The sequence below is a fragment of the Acanthisitta chloris genome, unplaced genomic scaffold, assembly GCF_000695815.1.
Source record: "Acanthisitta chloris isolate BGI_N310 unplaced genomic scaffold, ASM69581v1 scaffold4563, whole genome shotgun sequence".
NCBI classification, from domain to species: domain Eukaryota; kingdom Metazoa; phylum Chordata; class Aves; order Passeriformes; family Acanthisittidae; genus Acanthisitta; species Acanthisitta chloris.
In genome coordinates, this window is record NW_008665277.1 from 18,357 (window position 1) to 32,131 (window position 13,775).

The following is a 13,775-nucleotide window of genomic DNA, read 5'->3' on the forward strand; positions in this document are numbered from 1 at the left end:
AAGCTGGAGCAATCCAGCTGCCATCCCTCAGCCACGACTCGTGTGCTCACCGTGCGGCTGCGATACCATCGGCATCAGTAATGGGAGCCCAGAGATACAGCTACTCCTGCTTTAGCTCTTTCAGGAGCACAGCAGCAAAATGAGGCCTTTGTGATTATTCCAGCATCCTTTTATCAGGCATTTGCAGCTCCCTAATTCCTCTAAGCCCCTCTGGCTGAGATATCTCAGCAATCAGGTTCTCCTGACACTCTCTAGCTGTGGCACCTCTGGAGCAGCACATGTGTGTCTGCCACCACTGCCCACGGGACAGGTGTCCCAGGGACCCTCTGGCACTAGGATGAAGCTTTGGGGCTGGGGTTGGTCCCTGTGCTGTGAGGACCTGGGGCTGAGCATCCTGTGGGTACTTTGTGGCTGTGAAGCATGGAGAGGGGAGCAGCATGGACCACGGAACCTTAGACTTTGAGGCTGCTCAAAGTCTAAAAAGAAAAATTTTTCTTGCTGATTCCAAGTTCCATAGAGGCATTTGCACTGGTTTGTGTGTATCTAAGGATGGTTTTGGCACCAAGGGCTCTCCATAAGCAGCTGGCAGTGCTGCTCAGGTGGGGAGGTAGCTGGTGCCCTTCAAGCACCTGAATCAGTGGTGGGTCTGGGTGAGGGGAACTGCTCTGGAAGTACCTTCTCTGCCACCCCCCCTGCCCTGCTGCCTCTCCAGAGCTGTACACCATCACCCCAGCCCCGGGATGGGGCTGTGTCCCACTGGCAGCTCCCACACACAGCACAGCTCTCAGCACCCACACCCCACCGAGCAACCAGAGCTTCCGACGCAGCTAAGTATAAACCACGGGGGAGTGAGGCTGGTTGGAGACATCCTCCCTGGAGCTGAGCTTCCTGCCACCGTGTTTACACGCTGGTATCCAGGCAGATCCCAGAATAGACCTGAAGATGAGCTGTCGTTTTGCATTAAGGTCACTTGTGCTCCAAACTGTCCTGGACGTGTCTGTCCCATCCTGCAGGAGCAGCCGCTTGTGCCAGCGTCGCTGTGCAGAGCACAGAGTCCTGGTGCTCTGCAGTGCCCAGGGGAGCAGGGGCTGCAGGGATGCCACAGAGGTTTCTGTGGATTTGGAGAAGCTTTTCCAGTCCCAAACTGCTTCTGGAGAGCTCCTGATTGAGATACAAGATAAACCCCTTGTGCATCTCGATAGTGTTTATTTCGTCCAAAGCTGGTTTAGCAGATTAGATCAAGGTCCTTTATTCTTCCACCAGCTCAGTGTTTCTGGACTGATCACTTGCACAGAAAGAATGGATTTTGGCAGCCAGAGGAGGGTCCTGCTCTGCCTCCCCAGGGGCAGTGGGGAGCAATTCCAGACCTCATCTTCTCCCCATGATCACCCTGTGGGCTTTGGAGGAGGGAGAGCAGCTATTTGCATTCAGACTGGTCTGGAAAGGCATCTTACCAAAGCCCACTCTGATCAATATCAAGTATGGAAACCTACTGCAATCCCTCCTTAAGGATGGGGATACTTAGTTCTGGTTCCTGAGACAGGCAGGAGTGAGTGGGCAGTGCTGGGGCTGTGGGGCAGCACCGAGGGATGTGGGGAGGGATCAGGGTCTGGCAGCCTGGGGGGATGTTGGAGCACAGCTCCAATTTTGGGGGTGGTGATGTAATCTGGAGCTGAGATCATTAATCACTTCTTTCTGGTAGTGTGGAATAAGCCCTTATTAATCCCTGATGTCAGGGTCCCTATGCCTCCCCCTCCCTCCTCCAGCCTGGCTGCATTCCTCCTTCTCCACTTCCCTGAAATGCACATTTGCCCTTTACAAACTGAAGCATGTTCAGTGTCTCATTAAAGAGTCACTGTACAGGGTTTTATTTCATGCTTTGTTAAGGACAGAATCGGGTAAATGCATCCTGGCAAAGGATCTAATACGGAATTAGTCAACTTTCTGAAAGCATAAAATATGGTTTAATGGCAAAATGCATTAAGAATTTGGGTTCACATGACAAATAACCTGGGGGTGGTGGTTTGATGTTTCTGGGAACACAGTGGCTTTAAGGACTTGGGATCCCATGGAATATCCTGACTGTCCCTGGCTCTGTGAGCTGATGTCCCACCCCTCACCTCCCAGGGCTGTGCCACGTCCTCCCTGTATGACAGCCACATCTTCTTCCATGCTGCAGAACACTAAAGCTGATGAGCTGAGCCATGGTACAGCAACCACCAATTGCCCATCCTGGGCTTGGGCTGGGAGAGGAAGCCTAAAGCCCATGAGAGCCCTGTGAAACTTGCCAGGGAAGGAGAATTGACACTTGCACTGCCTTAGGGACTGATTCGCCCCATCACCCCATGGCAGGATGCCAATGGAGGTCAGGATCAGCCTGGACTGGGATGGAGAGGGCAGCAGAGACACCCAGAAACTAGCAGAGGGTGTGGAAGCTCCTGGTCTGCACCCCCAGCACCAGGGAGAGCTGGGGGAGATTATTCAGAGCCAACATAAATCAGTGGTTGCAGACAATGTGTGTTAAGTGTCTCCTAATGTGCTAAGGGAATCAGCTAATGGATTTGCTGAACCACTTGCTAATTAAAGAATTAATGTTTTAACTTGTGGGAAACAGTGGGAGAGGCCAGGAAGCCCTTGAGAGCTGGGACTGGCTTGCTGGTGGTTGGATTAGTGGCTTGGCCAGCTGGCAGCTGGAGATGTCACAGCTCCATCCCTGGCTGTCCCAGGGGTGAAGGACCAGCTCAGGTACCAGCAGCATGTCCAAGGGCTCTCCAGGACTGAGGAGCAGGAGCAGTGAAGGGTCTGCCATGGAGTTCTGGCAAAGGCTAACTTGCCCAGCCTTTGCCTTTCCCTGTTGTGTTCCTTATCTTTGGTTCTTGCCAGAACCTGCTTTGATTTTCCAGAAGATGGAGTGAAGTTGTCTTTCAGTGGCTGTTGGCTCTCTCTGTTCAGTCTGCTTATGCCATCCCTCCAGCCCTGCAGGCAGTGTCACCCAGCAGCATCCTGTGTTTCAGGAGTCACATCCAGAAGCTCCTTTTAATATTTTCATTCCAGTCCTACCTTAATGAGTAGAATTTGAAACACAAAAAAAAAGATCAAATTAAATCTAACTCAAGCACTGTGCTTCTGTTTAAAGCAGCTGTAATGCCAACTGTAATGATGTGCTCAGGGTGACCATGGGAGACACAAATCCTGGCTGCCCCCGTGGGCACATCACAGCAGCTCAAACCATTTTTGGGAGCTTGTTGGTGCCTTCCTGTGCAGCCACAAAGGGGAGCACATCCCCAGGCAGCCCCAGGCCAGCAGCAGGCACACACTGAGGGCAGACTCTGTGTCTTGGGGTCTCCAAACCTTCCTGAGGGAGCTGAGGGGGCTGGAATTATGGTCCTTAAGTACTGAGCATTAAGTGCTTCCCTGGCAACTGTTGTTTCCATGGAAAATGTTGACTCTCTGGCTCTCAGAGCTTTCTGCAGCATCTAGCAGAGTTCATAGTGTATTTCACCCCGTGGACCACAGCCTGGTCACCCACTGGTGGTGGATAAATCTGTATGTATGCATTTACCCATCCCAGCCGGAGCAGTGCCAGGAAGCTTTGTCCTGCGCATCCCTTTGCCCAACACAAAGGTTGAGTTGGGTTTGCCAAACACAAAGTTTGGGTTGGGTTTACCCAACAGCTTCCTAGGGAGCTGATTTCATGCCACCAGGCTTTCCCAAGTCCCACTTTTCCCTGTTTTTTTGCAGACACTGGATCAGGGGTGGCACTGGTCCCTTCCAGCCCAGACCCTCTCGCTGCAGATGAGCTGGCAGACAAGAAGGTCAGCAGAGCTGAGGATTTTGGGCATGGCAGGGGTTTGGCCGGTGGAGCTGAGGATTTTGGGCCTGCCACAGGCTCAGATGGTGAAGCCCCTGGAGAGCTGGGACATGCCCCTGCCCTCAACCTGCTGCCAGCCACGGAGGATGGCACAGAGTCGGCAGCGGAGGAGACAACGCTGCTGCTGCAGAGCCACGTCCTACCAACAGCCCCTGCTGCCCCCAGACCTGATGCAAAACAAACTTTCCCTGTTAAGAAAAAGCCACCGACTCTAAAGCAAGGAAATACAGGAAGGAAGCACCCGAGGCTGAAGCCCACCCTGGCAGGACCCCCTGGGACTGCCTCCCCAGCCAGCCCCAGGGGCTCCAGACTCCCAACTGCTGCCCAAGAGCCGCGTGGGCCAGCAGAGGACACGGAGCAGAGTCCCCCTGAGCTGCCCTGGGGGGACCAGGCCACCACCAGCCGCCCCACGCTGCAGATCTCCCCCTCCACCCTGCCACCAGCACTCCATCAACCCTTCCCTGACAGCACAGGTGATGCTGGTGAGGCTCCCACCGCGGCTCCTGCCGGCGCTGCCGTAATCCCAACGAACAGCGCGGAGAGAGAGCTGCATGGCTCTGCCTGGGAAGAGAGCCAAGAAACCACCACGTCCACCATCATCACCACCACTGTCACGACCACGGAGCCCACCCCAGGTAAGCTGAGCTGCCAGAGCACAGGCACAGAGCTACAGCAGCTGCTGATGGGGAGCAGGTCTGTGTTTAGGCACCCCCCAAAACCAGGCACCCACCTAGGGTTTTGGGGATGCCTAAAATCTACTGTGCTTCATGCACTTGATGCTGCAAGGATCATCATGGGGAAAGGCTGGGAGAGCTGGGGGTGTTCAGCCTGAAGAAGAGAAGACTCTGGAGAGATCTTAGAGCCCCTTCCAATATCTAAAGAGGCTCCAAGAATGCTGGAGAGGGACTTTGCACAAGGGCCTGGAGTGACAGGACAAGGGGCAATGACAGAGAGCAGGTTAGATGGGATATTGGGAAGAAATTCTTCCCTCTGAGGGTGCTGAGACACCAGCACAGGTTGTCCAGAGAAGCTGTGGCTGCTCCATCCCTGGAAGTGTTCCAGGTCAGGTTGGATGAGGCTTGGAGCAACCTGGGCTAGTGGAAGTTGTCCCTGCCCATGGCAGGGAGTGGATGAGATGATCTTTAAGGTCCTTCCAAGCCAAACCAGTGTGGGATTCTATGATTCAGTGGGGTCAGCCCCTGGAGCAGAGACCTGGGTGCAGGAGGGAGCTGCTGGGTGAGCCATTCCCTAAGACATGTATTCCCTGCAGTCCTCTGCAGCATGAGCTTCCACGACCCTGAGGGCTACATCGACTCCACTGACTATCCCCCTCTGCCCCTCCACGGGTACCTGCAGTGCACCTACAACGTCACCGTCTACACAGGCTACGGCGTCGAGCTCCAGGTGAGAAGCTCATCAGTGGGGTTATCCTCAGCTTCCCTGTTCCACAGCAGCAAGTGATGCAAAGCACCCACAGCCTTAGGCATCACTGCCCCAGGCACCTGCACTTGCTAAAATAACCCTTCCCGGGGCAAAAAATAGATTTTTCTTAGTCCCTTTAATAAACTGTATGAGGGAGCTGGTACATCCTGAATGTCAGCGATGAGAAACCCTTTAAATGTCACGCAATTAATTTAACAACTAGGCACTGGCAGCACTTTGCTAAAAAGGCACTTGGGTTTGATGGAAAGGGACCATCAGCTCCCTGCCCTCTGCACCCCCTGACTTGTCTGGGGGGTGCAGGAAACCCTGAGGAATCAGGGTGGGCAGCCCAGGTCCTCTCTCCAGCCAGTGCAGGTGCTCATCCCTGTGCCCACCCATCAGAGCAGGAGGTCTCCCCAGGCTCTCCCAAAAACCTGCAGTCCTCAGCCTGGTGAGGACAGGGGTCTCCACACATTCCACATGGTCTCCAGGTCAAACCAGCCCACAGTCTCCATGCTCTGGTGTTCAATCCTTCTTCTTGCCTTTTCCCCAATGTTGCCATTTGCATCCAATTAAACTCCATTAACTTTTAATCTGTGTAATTAAGAATGTGCATTAAAAGAAGCAGGAGTTCCAGTGGGGTTGTCCCTGCTGTCCCTTCTGTGGGCACACACTGGGGTGACCCCTGGGCACGATGCTGCAGTGGCTGCCAGTCCTGGTGGGGAGGTTGCCCTGGGAGAAGAAGCAGTGCAGGGTGAGCACTGGGGTGTCTGAGCACCTCAGACACTTTTCCATGGCAGTAACTGTCTCCCCAGATCTGCAGGGTGCTGGAGACAGGCTGCTCTGCTGTAAATTCGCCTCTGTTCATAATCCATCAGGTGACACCACTCCTGACCTCGCTCCATTGTGAGCTGAGATTTTAATGGAGCATAAAATTAGCCTCTCCACCCCCCCCAAGCTTTGCATTTCACTTTGCTGATGCTTCTGAGCATTTCAGACAAATGAAATCACAACAGCAGGTCTGTGCTGGCAGTGTGGCCTCATCTGCAGCTGGTCAGTGCCCCGAGCCACAGTGCTGGGAGCTCCAGGGGCTCCGAGGTGAATTCCAACAGGCAGGTGCTGGATAAAGCAGAGCAGCTTCCCCAGCTGCCTCCCGTGGTGTGGGTAAATCGGTCCCATTGCAGGGTTTGGGTTTAATTCACAGCTCCTGTAGTGGGGATGGGCATGGAGTCCTTGCTGGGTGAGGAGGGGGAGGCTGAGCTCTCCTGTCAGAATGGTGTGATGCAGGAATGACCCATGGGGAGTTCCTTTCTTCATGTGGGTGGGCTGGGCTGGGAGCTCTGGAGTCCAGAGCTGCTCGAGGATGCTGGTTTGGGAGAAGCCAGGCTGAGCTGGGAGCTCTGGAGACAAGAACTGCCCAGGGAAGCTGGTTTGGGAGAAGCCCGGCTGGCTGGGAGCAGAGTAGGTGCTCTGTTGCTCTGTGGTGGGGTGTCCTGGGGAGCTGGGATGGACAGGCTCTGTGTGGAGCCCAGGCTGGTGCACCTCCTGTCACGAGTGGTGCAGGGTGTCAGCAGGTCCTGCTTGGAGGCTGGACATGGAGGGATGTCCTGGAGAGCGTGAGGAAGGTTTTCCCCAGGATTCTGTGAGAGCTTGGGGTCCCTGCTCAGCTCACTGCCAGCAGCATCTCCACACTCCTCACAACATTCTGGAGAGAGCTCTGCCCCTGCCTGTGCCATGGCAGCCCTGGCAGCTGGGAGCAGCCCTGGCAGCTGGGATAAGGCAGCTCTGCAAATGCTTCCTTAAATTATATTTCTTTTTAAAATTCTTGAATCTTCTTGGCAGGAAATAGAATTCCCCTAAAGAGGTTTTCTAGTGGGTGAGCGAGGCTGGCAGCTTGACTCGAGGATCCCTCCTGCCTTCCCAACAGGCTCTGGAGGAGCTGACATCGGTGCAGGCTGTGATTAGAGTCAGAATGTGTCCTCCCAGCCCCTGACAGGAGCTCACACATATGGTCCCTCTCACAGAGCCTGACGGTCCCTGGCGCAAGGCCACTGCATGGTCTGCACTCACTGGTTACTCCAGGCTCCTCTGGGGATGTCATCCTGGTGCTGGTACAGGGAATGTGAGTCCCTCACAGTGCCACCCTGCTCCAGGCTCCTTTGAGCCTGGTTTCCTGGAGGGGAGGCTGGTGGCAGAGCCAAGTGATGTGCACTCCACCATGGCACCCTGCAGCACTCCTCAGCACCCTCCCTCCCTCAGAGCTCTGCCTGCTCGAGCTGCTCCCCTGAATCCCCTTCCCAAGGCAGAGCTGCTCCAGTGGTGCTCCTGAACACTTCCCTTCCCAATTTTCTGGAATGATTTGGCTCTGTATAGCATGCATGATGCCACAAGCACAGGAGGGAGCCAGCTGGGAAGCAGGTCTGGCTTTGAGGGATTTCAGAACAAAATGTGTTAGAAACACTCTGGAAACATCTTTGCAGGGATTCAGACCCAGCTGGGGAAGAAAAGCTCCATCCTGATGGGACCTGGGGAGAAGTTGTTAGTGTTGTACAGAGCCCACTTAGCATTCCTAGATCCCATGCTCAAAAGAATGCATCCCAAATAACATTCCATTTATTAATGATTAGATCTGAGCCATTACCCCAGCCATGAGGTGTGCTGGGGAGGCACATTTTTGGGATAAAACCTGGAGAAATGACCCAGGGCAGCTCAGGGGCCAGGACACACTCGTGGCTTGTGTTTCTTGATGTTCTTCCCTGCCAGGACCCAGGACCCTGCTGCAAAATAAGGCAAAATCTGCTCCTCCTGGGTTAAACTATGGGCTGGGGTGAACCCAGGCATGCTCTGACCCAGCATGGGCATGTTCAGCCCAGCCCTGCAGCAAGGACCAAGCTTTTCCAGGGATTATGGACCTCTGGGACAGGCAGGGAGTTACTCAGTAGGGTTGGGGGTGGATTCTCCTGAGGAAATCTCTCCTCTCCCAGCAGAAGGGCAGAGGATGCTGAGGGTTGTGGGTGGCTCCATGCAGTGCCAGGGGTGTGTGGAGCTGGGCACATCCCTGCCTTGTGTTCCAGGGGGAGGTGGGCACAGCAGTGAGAGCAGCCACAAATCCCTCCAGTCACAACATCATCGGGAGCACTCGCAATCACAGGCTGCTGCTAAATATAGAGCCCTGGGCCTCGCACACTTAGGGAAACAAACGATCTGATGAGCATCTTTCTGCTGAAGTATGAGCCCATTTATTAAGCTAAATGGACGTGAAATGTAAATGTGAGGTTACTGCTCAGCTATTTCCAAATAATAATTAAAGCCTTTTGGGACTATTCATTAGATGCACTTGTTGTGCATCACCCCACCCGGTGAGGTGAGGGATCCTGGGCAGGATTCCTGGTGCATGGGGTGGGTGGTGAGCTCTGAGCCCTACAGAGTACCCTGGTTTGGTTGCAGCCCAGCCCCAGATGGGTCTGGTGAGCTATGGCCATGTTCCAGAGCCTTGAGATCCAGATCTGCTCCCAGGGCTGATGCAGGTGGAGTTGGGGCCATGCCCATGGTACCACTCCAATTTCCTCCTGTCTAACCCTCATGCTTCTCCCCAAATCTCTGGCTTCAGCAGGGAGAATGTGTTGGTCAACTCATGCTGCTCAGGAGCATCCAGCTTGGAAATGCACCCAAGGGAGCACCTCTCACTGCCTGTGCTTGCTGACCCAGGGAGGGAGGAGGGATCAGCAGTCATGGGGATCCCTTGGGCTCCAGCAGGGCAGAGGCTGCTCCATCACCACAGAACAAGCAGCTCCTGACTGCAGCAGGACTCAATGCTCCGAGTGGAGCAGAGGGAGGGCTGAGCTGGTGTGATGCTCTGTGGGCACTATGTGTCCAAGGCTGCTTCCTTGGAACCCCCAAGGATCCTCCTTCACCCCCACAGCTCACAGGTCTCTGCTCCCCCAGGTGAAGAGTGTGAACCTGTCAGATGGGGAGGTGCTCTCCATCCGTGGGGTGGATGGTGATGCCCTGGTGGTCTTGGCCAACCAGACCCTGCTGGTGGAGGGGCAGGTGATCCGCAGTCCCACCAACACCATCTCCGTCTACTTCCGCACCTTCCAGGACGAGGTGGTTGGCACCTTCCAGCTGCACTACCAGGGTAGGTGCCTCCCTGATGTGGGTAGGAATGGGATGAGGGGTGAGTCCCACCAGGCTGTAGAGTGGGAGGATGGTGAGCTCTGCCCTCGCAGACCAGATGAGCTCCTGTTTCACCACATGCCCAGAGCATCAGCTGGGGCAGGTCAGGGTGTTATTCCCAGAGCAGAAGGTTCAATGTGTCCTGATGTCCCCAGCCCTGGCACTAGATGTGCCTCTCACACCCACCTTGCCCTGTTTCTGTCCCTGTGCAGCAGCTCTTCCTGCACAGACTCACTGCAAGTCTATTTTTTACCTCAAAGAGCTATAAAAAATAGATGAGTTGAAGCAAATTATTTTTAAAATAGAAACTGGGTCTGGGCAGGAGCAGTAACAGGTGGGGAAGAGCAGCACGGGGGGGTTGGCTGTGCCTCTGGCACCTGGCAGCCAGGTCTGTCCATGACACGTGGCACATCCAACACGTCCCCACGCTCCCCTTGCCTGGGGGGTGGCTGGGAGCAGACGAGCCCTGAGCTCCAAATGTGTGTGCTTGTTCCAGTGTTCATGCTGAGCTGCAACTTCCCACGGAGACCTGACTTTGGAGATGTCACTGTGATGGATTTGCACTCGGGTGGCATCGCTCACTTCCACTGTCACCTGGGCTATGAGCTGCAGGGTCCACGGGTGCTCACCTGCATCAATGCCTCACGACCACACTGGAGCAGCCCCGAGCCCATCTGCTCAGGTACACACCTAGTCCTCAGTGCTGAGGAAAACTGGGATCCCCAAAGGAAAGTATTAGTCCCTTCCTTTGTGCCCTGAGTTGAATGAGGGAGAGGGTGAGAGCAATGCCCAGCTCTGCAGCCTGAGGTACCACGAGTGTTTAGGTGGTGGAGCAGAATCTCCTCATTAAGCAGGAAAGGGAAAGGAATTTATAGATAAGATTTTATGTGTATTTATGAGCATAGATGTGTATAATATATGTGTATTTGTGAGTATAAATATGTATAGATAGAGCAAAGCTGAGCCAGGCAAGAGGTTTGTGCATTAAGGACTGCTGGTGCCAGCAGAGCAGCTCACCCCTGGGCTGTGAGGATACAAACCTTCCTGTCCTTTCTGCCTTGCCCTCTCCCCCTGCCTGTTTCAGAGGGTCTGTGCTCTGTGTTGCAGCTCCCTGTGGTGGGACAGTCCACAATGCCACCATTGGCCGTGTGCTGTCACCCAGCTACACTGGGAACCAGTCCAGCAGCATGTACTGCGTGTGGGCCATCGGAGCACCCCTGGGACAGAAGCTGCACCTGCACTTCGAGAAGCTCCTGCTGACTGAGAAGGACAGGTAGGGCTCTGGGAGCCACCCACAGGCTGCTGGCAGTGCTAAGGTCTGCAGTGAGCTCCAGCACCTCAGTGGCTTTCTTGGAGTGAGGGGCCCAACATATGCCAAAACTTGGGAGCTCCCAGCAGGTCCCACCTCTGCCAGCTCACACCTCCTGGGTCTGGGTGGGACACAGGAACTCCTGCCCCATGTAACATGCTGTGTCCTCCCATGCAGGATGGTGGTGTACAGTGGGGACACCAACCAGTCTGCTGTCCTCTACGACTCGCTGCGAGCAGACAGTGTGCCCTTCGAGGGGGTGATCAGCGACGGCTCCTCCATCCGCATCGAGTTCCTCGCCGAGGAGCCTGCAGCTGCCACAGCTTTCAACATACGCTTCGAAGGTGACTGTCCTCATCGTGGTACCCCGAGGGCAGTGCCCTGCCCCAGCCAGCACACCTGGCCCCGGTCAGCACATCCAGCCCCAGGGAGTTTGGGCAGTTAGAGACACGTGGCTGTACGAAGGGTCTCACTGACAGACCCATCTGTGTCCAGCAGACACTGCTGTGCCACTGTCCCCATGGCATTGTGGGCACACAGTTGTGACCTGAACCTCACAGGAGCTGGAGAAGCTTTAGGGAAGACATTTGTCTAGGAAGAAATAGGGGAAGAAATATTAAAATGGCATTTCTTCCAGCAGGAAGGTTTGTTGGTGAGCTAAGTGTCCATGGGACACATCTCCTATGCAGTAGGTGCTGTGTTCAGGATGAGTTCCCTCCAAATCCAGGCTGGAAAGGCCTTTGGTGTCATGGGAGTCACACAGCCTGTGGTGATTCTCACCACCAATGGCCCAGTGTGTCCCCTTTTCTCAGTCACCATAGTGTGGCACCACTGGGCACTGAGCACATGCCAGTGGTAGGGACAGGACTGTCCTGGCTCCTGCTCACCAGGCTGCTGCCCTCTGGATCCAGCTCCTTTGGGGACAGGGCACAGGAGCAGCCCTGCAGCTCACACAGCTTTGTTCCAGTTGTCATTTCAGAGGATCCCACTGTAGGATCATTCCCATGGGAGCCCTGTGCCCCGGGGCAGGCTCAGTTAGGCACAGTAATCCCAGGGTGAATGGCTCAGCAAACAGCAGAGCTGCCAGCACATCCCTGATCCTGATACACCATGGGAATGGAGTTTGGTTAAGCCTGCATGGCTCAGGACAGATTTTGTTGTTAATCCTAATTGCCTGTAAGATACACTGTGGAAGAAGGCACATGGCAGGGATGCAGAGATCCTTTCTGGCTGGGGACAGTGGCAGAGCCCAGGGCTCACCCAGTGAACCCCCAAAGCAGGGAGAAGCTCTGTGCCTTTATGGCTAACATGAGGCTTCTCTTGCAGCCTTTGAGCGGGGCCACTGCTATGAGCCCTACATCCAGAACGGGAACTTCACCACCTCTGACCCCACCTACAACCTGGGCACCACCGTGGAGTTCACCTGTGACCCAGGGCACTCCCTGGAGCAGGGCCCTGCTGTCATCGAGTGCGTCAACATGCGGGATCCGTACTGGAATGACACAGAGCCGCTGTGCCGAGGTCAGTCCTGTGCTGTGGACGATGCTGGGAGCTGGGGCTGAATGTCTCTGGGGCCCCACTGAGCCCTGACCACCTCTTGCTCCCACAGCCACATGTGGGGGTGAGCTGACTGCCATGGCTGGGGTGATCCTGTCCCCCAACTGGCCAGAGCCCTATGCGGAGGGAGAGGATTGCATCTGGAGGATCCACGTGGGAGAGGAGAAGAGGCTATTCCTGGACATCCAGCTGTGAGTAGACCAGGGCTTGGGTGCCTCTGCCCCAATAGTGTTCAGCCCCCTTCACTGCAGTATCTCTGCTCCCATCATGGAATCATGGAATGGTTTGGGCTGGAAGAGACTTTAGAGCTCATCTCATTCCACCCCTGCCCTGCCCAGGGATATCTTTCACTAGCCCAGGTTGCTCCAAGCCCCATCCAATCTGGCCTGGAACACTTCCAGGGAGGGAGCAGCCACATGCAACTTCTGCCAGTGCCTCACCCCCCCCATAGTAAAGAGTCACACCATGACCCTGTTTTCCCCTGGAGCTTCCCTAATCCCCTGTGATGCGCTTGGCATCCCCGGCAGGACTGAGTGCTGCTCCCTGAGTTCAAAGCGCCGTTACACCACCCATTGCAGCAGCTAATTGCTCCTCCGATGGCTTTGGAATTCGCCGCAGGGAATGGTGCCACAGCAGCACGAGGCCACGTGCTGCTCGGGGTGGCACACAGAACATCGCAGCTGGGTCATTCGGGGTTAGGAGAGCCTGGGGGCATCCACGAGCTGGAAACAGCTCAATCTTTGGGCTGAATGTGAAATGCAGTCACCAAGGGAGCAGAGCAGAGCTGCCCAGCGAGCCCAGGCACAGGCTGTACGTGCTGGGGTTAGAGGGGAATGGGATCCAGTGCCAGGCTGGGAGCCCTTGGCACAGTAATGCTGTCACTGCAGAGGGAGCCTCCTTTGATGCTATTTTGGGTTTTCAAGAGGAGGACGTGTTTCAAGTAGAGGCTTAGAGTCATAAAGATTTTAAAGCTTCCCATAAATCCCAAGCTGGAGCTCCCAGCACACCTCTCCCAGCTCTGTGGGTGCTTGGGCTGAGCAGAACTGGAGGCCAAGCGGTTTGAAGTCATCAGACATAAATGTCACTGAGGAAATTGTGTTTGACAGAAAGCAGAGATTTACTACAAATGTCAGCTTGCCATGGGGATTAGCTGGGCTCCTTCCAAGAACATTCCTAATAAAACGTTGGGGGATCAGCTCAGGCATCTCCCGTGGGGCTGAGAGCATCCTGATGCTCTCCCCAGCCCTGTCCCCCTGGGGAAGGAGAGGGTATCCCTGCCCCAGCCCCTCCTGTGCCACCCTGCAGCAGAGCAGTGGTGCTGGCTGTGCTCCCAGTGCCGCGGAGAATTGCTGGGATGTGGACACGGCAGGACAGCGAGCAGGGAAGGGGATGCCAGTGCCCACCCTCGGGGCTGATGGGATCTATTCACCCACTCTGCCA

At 55.2% G+C, this 13,775-nt stretch overlaps 1 protein-coding gene across 1 annotated transcript in view; it reads left to right on the plus strand.

Annotated features, from left to right (window-relative positions):
- Positions 1-3,741: 3,741 nt before the first annotated feature.
- Positions 3,742-13,775, plus strand: part of SEZ6L (seizure related 6 homolog (mouse)-like) — a gene marked incomplete at its 5' end in the record, with an annotated part of 14,212 nt that continues 4,178 nt past the window's right edge. Inside the window, 8 exons of the mRNA XM_009071652.1 lie at positions 3,742-4,506; positions 5,142-5,275; positions 9,239-9,431; positions 9,966-10,151; positions 10,577-10,742; positions 10,956-11,122; positions 12,105-12,299; positions 12,388-12,526. Of these exons, the coding sequence (XP_009069900.1) occupies positions 3,742-4,506; positions 5,142-5,275; positions 9,239-9,431; positions 9,966-10,151; positions 10,577-10,742; positions 10,956-11,122; positions 12,105-12,299; positions 12,388-12,526 (1,945 nt within the window). The remainder of the gene's footprint in view (positions 4,507-5,141; positions 5,276-9,238; positions 9,432-9,965; positions 10,152-10,576; positions 10,743-10,955; positions 11,123-12,104; positions 12,300-12,387; positions 12,527-13,775) is intronic.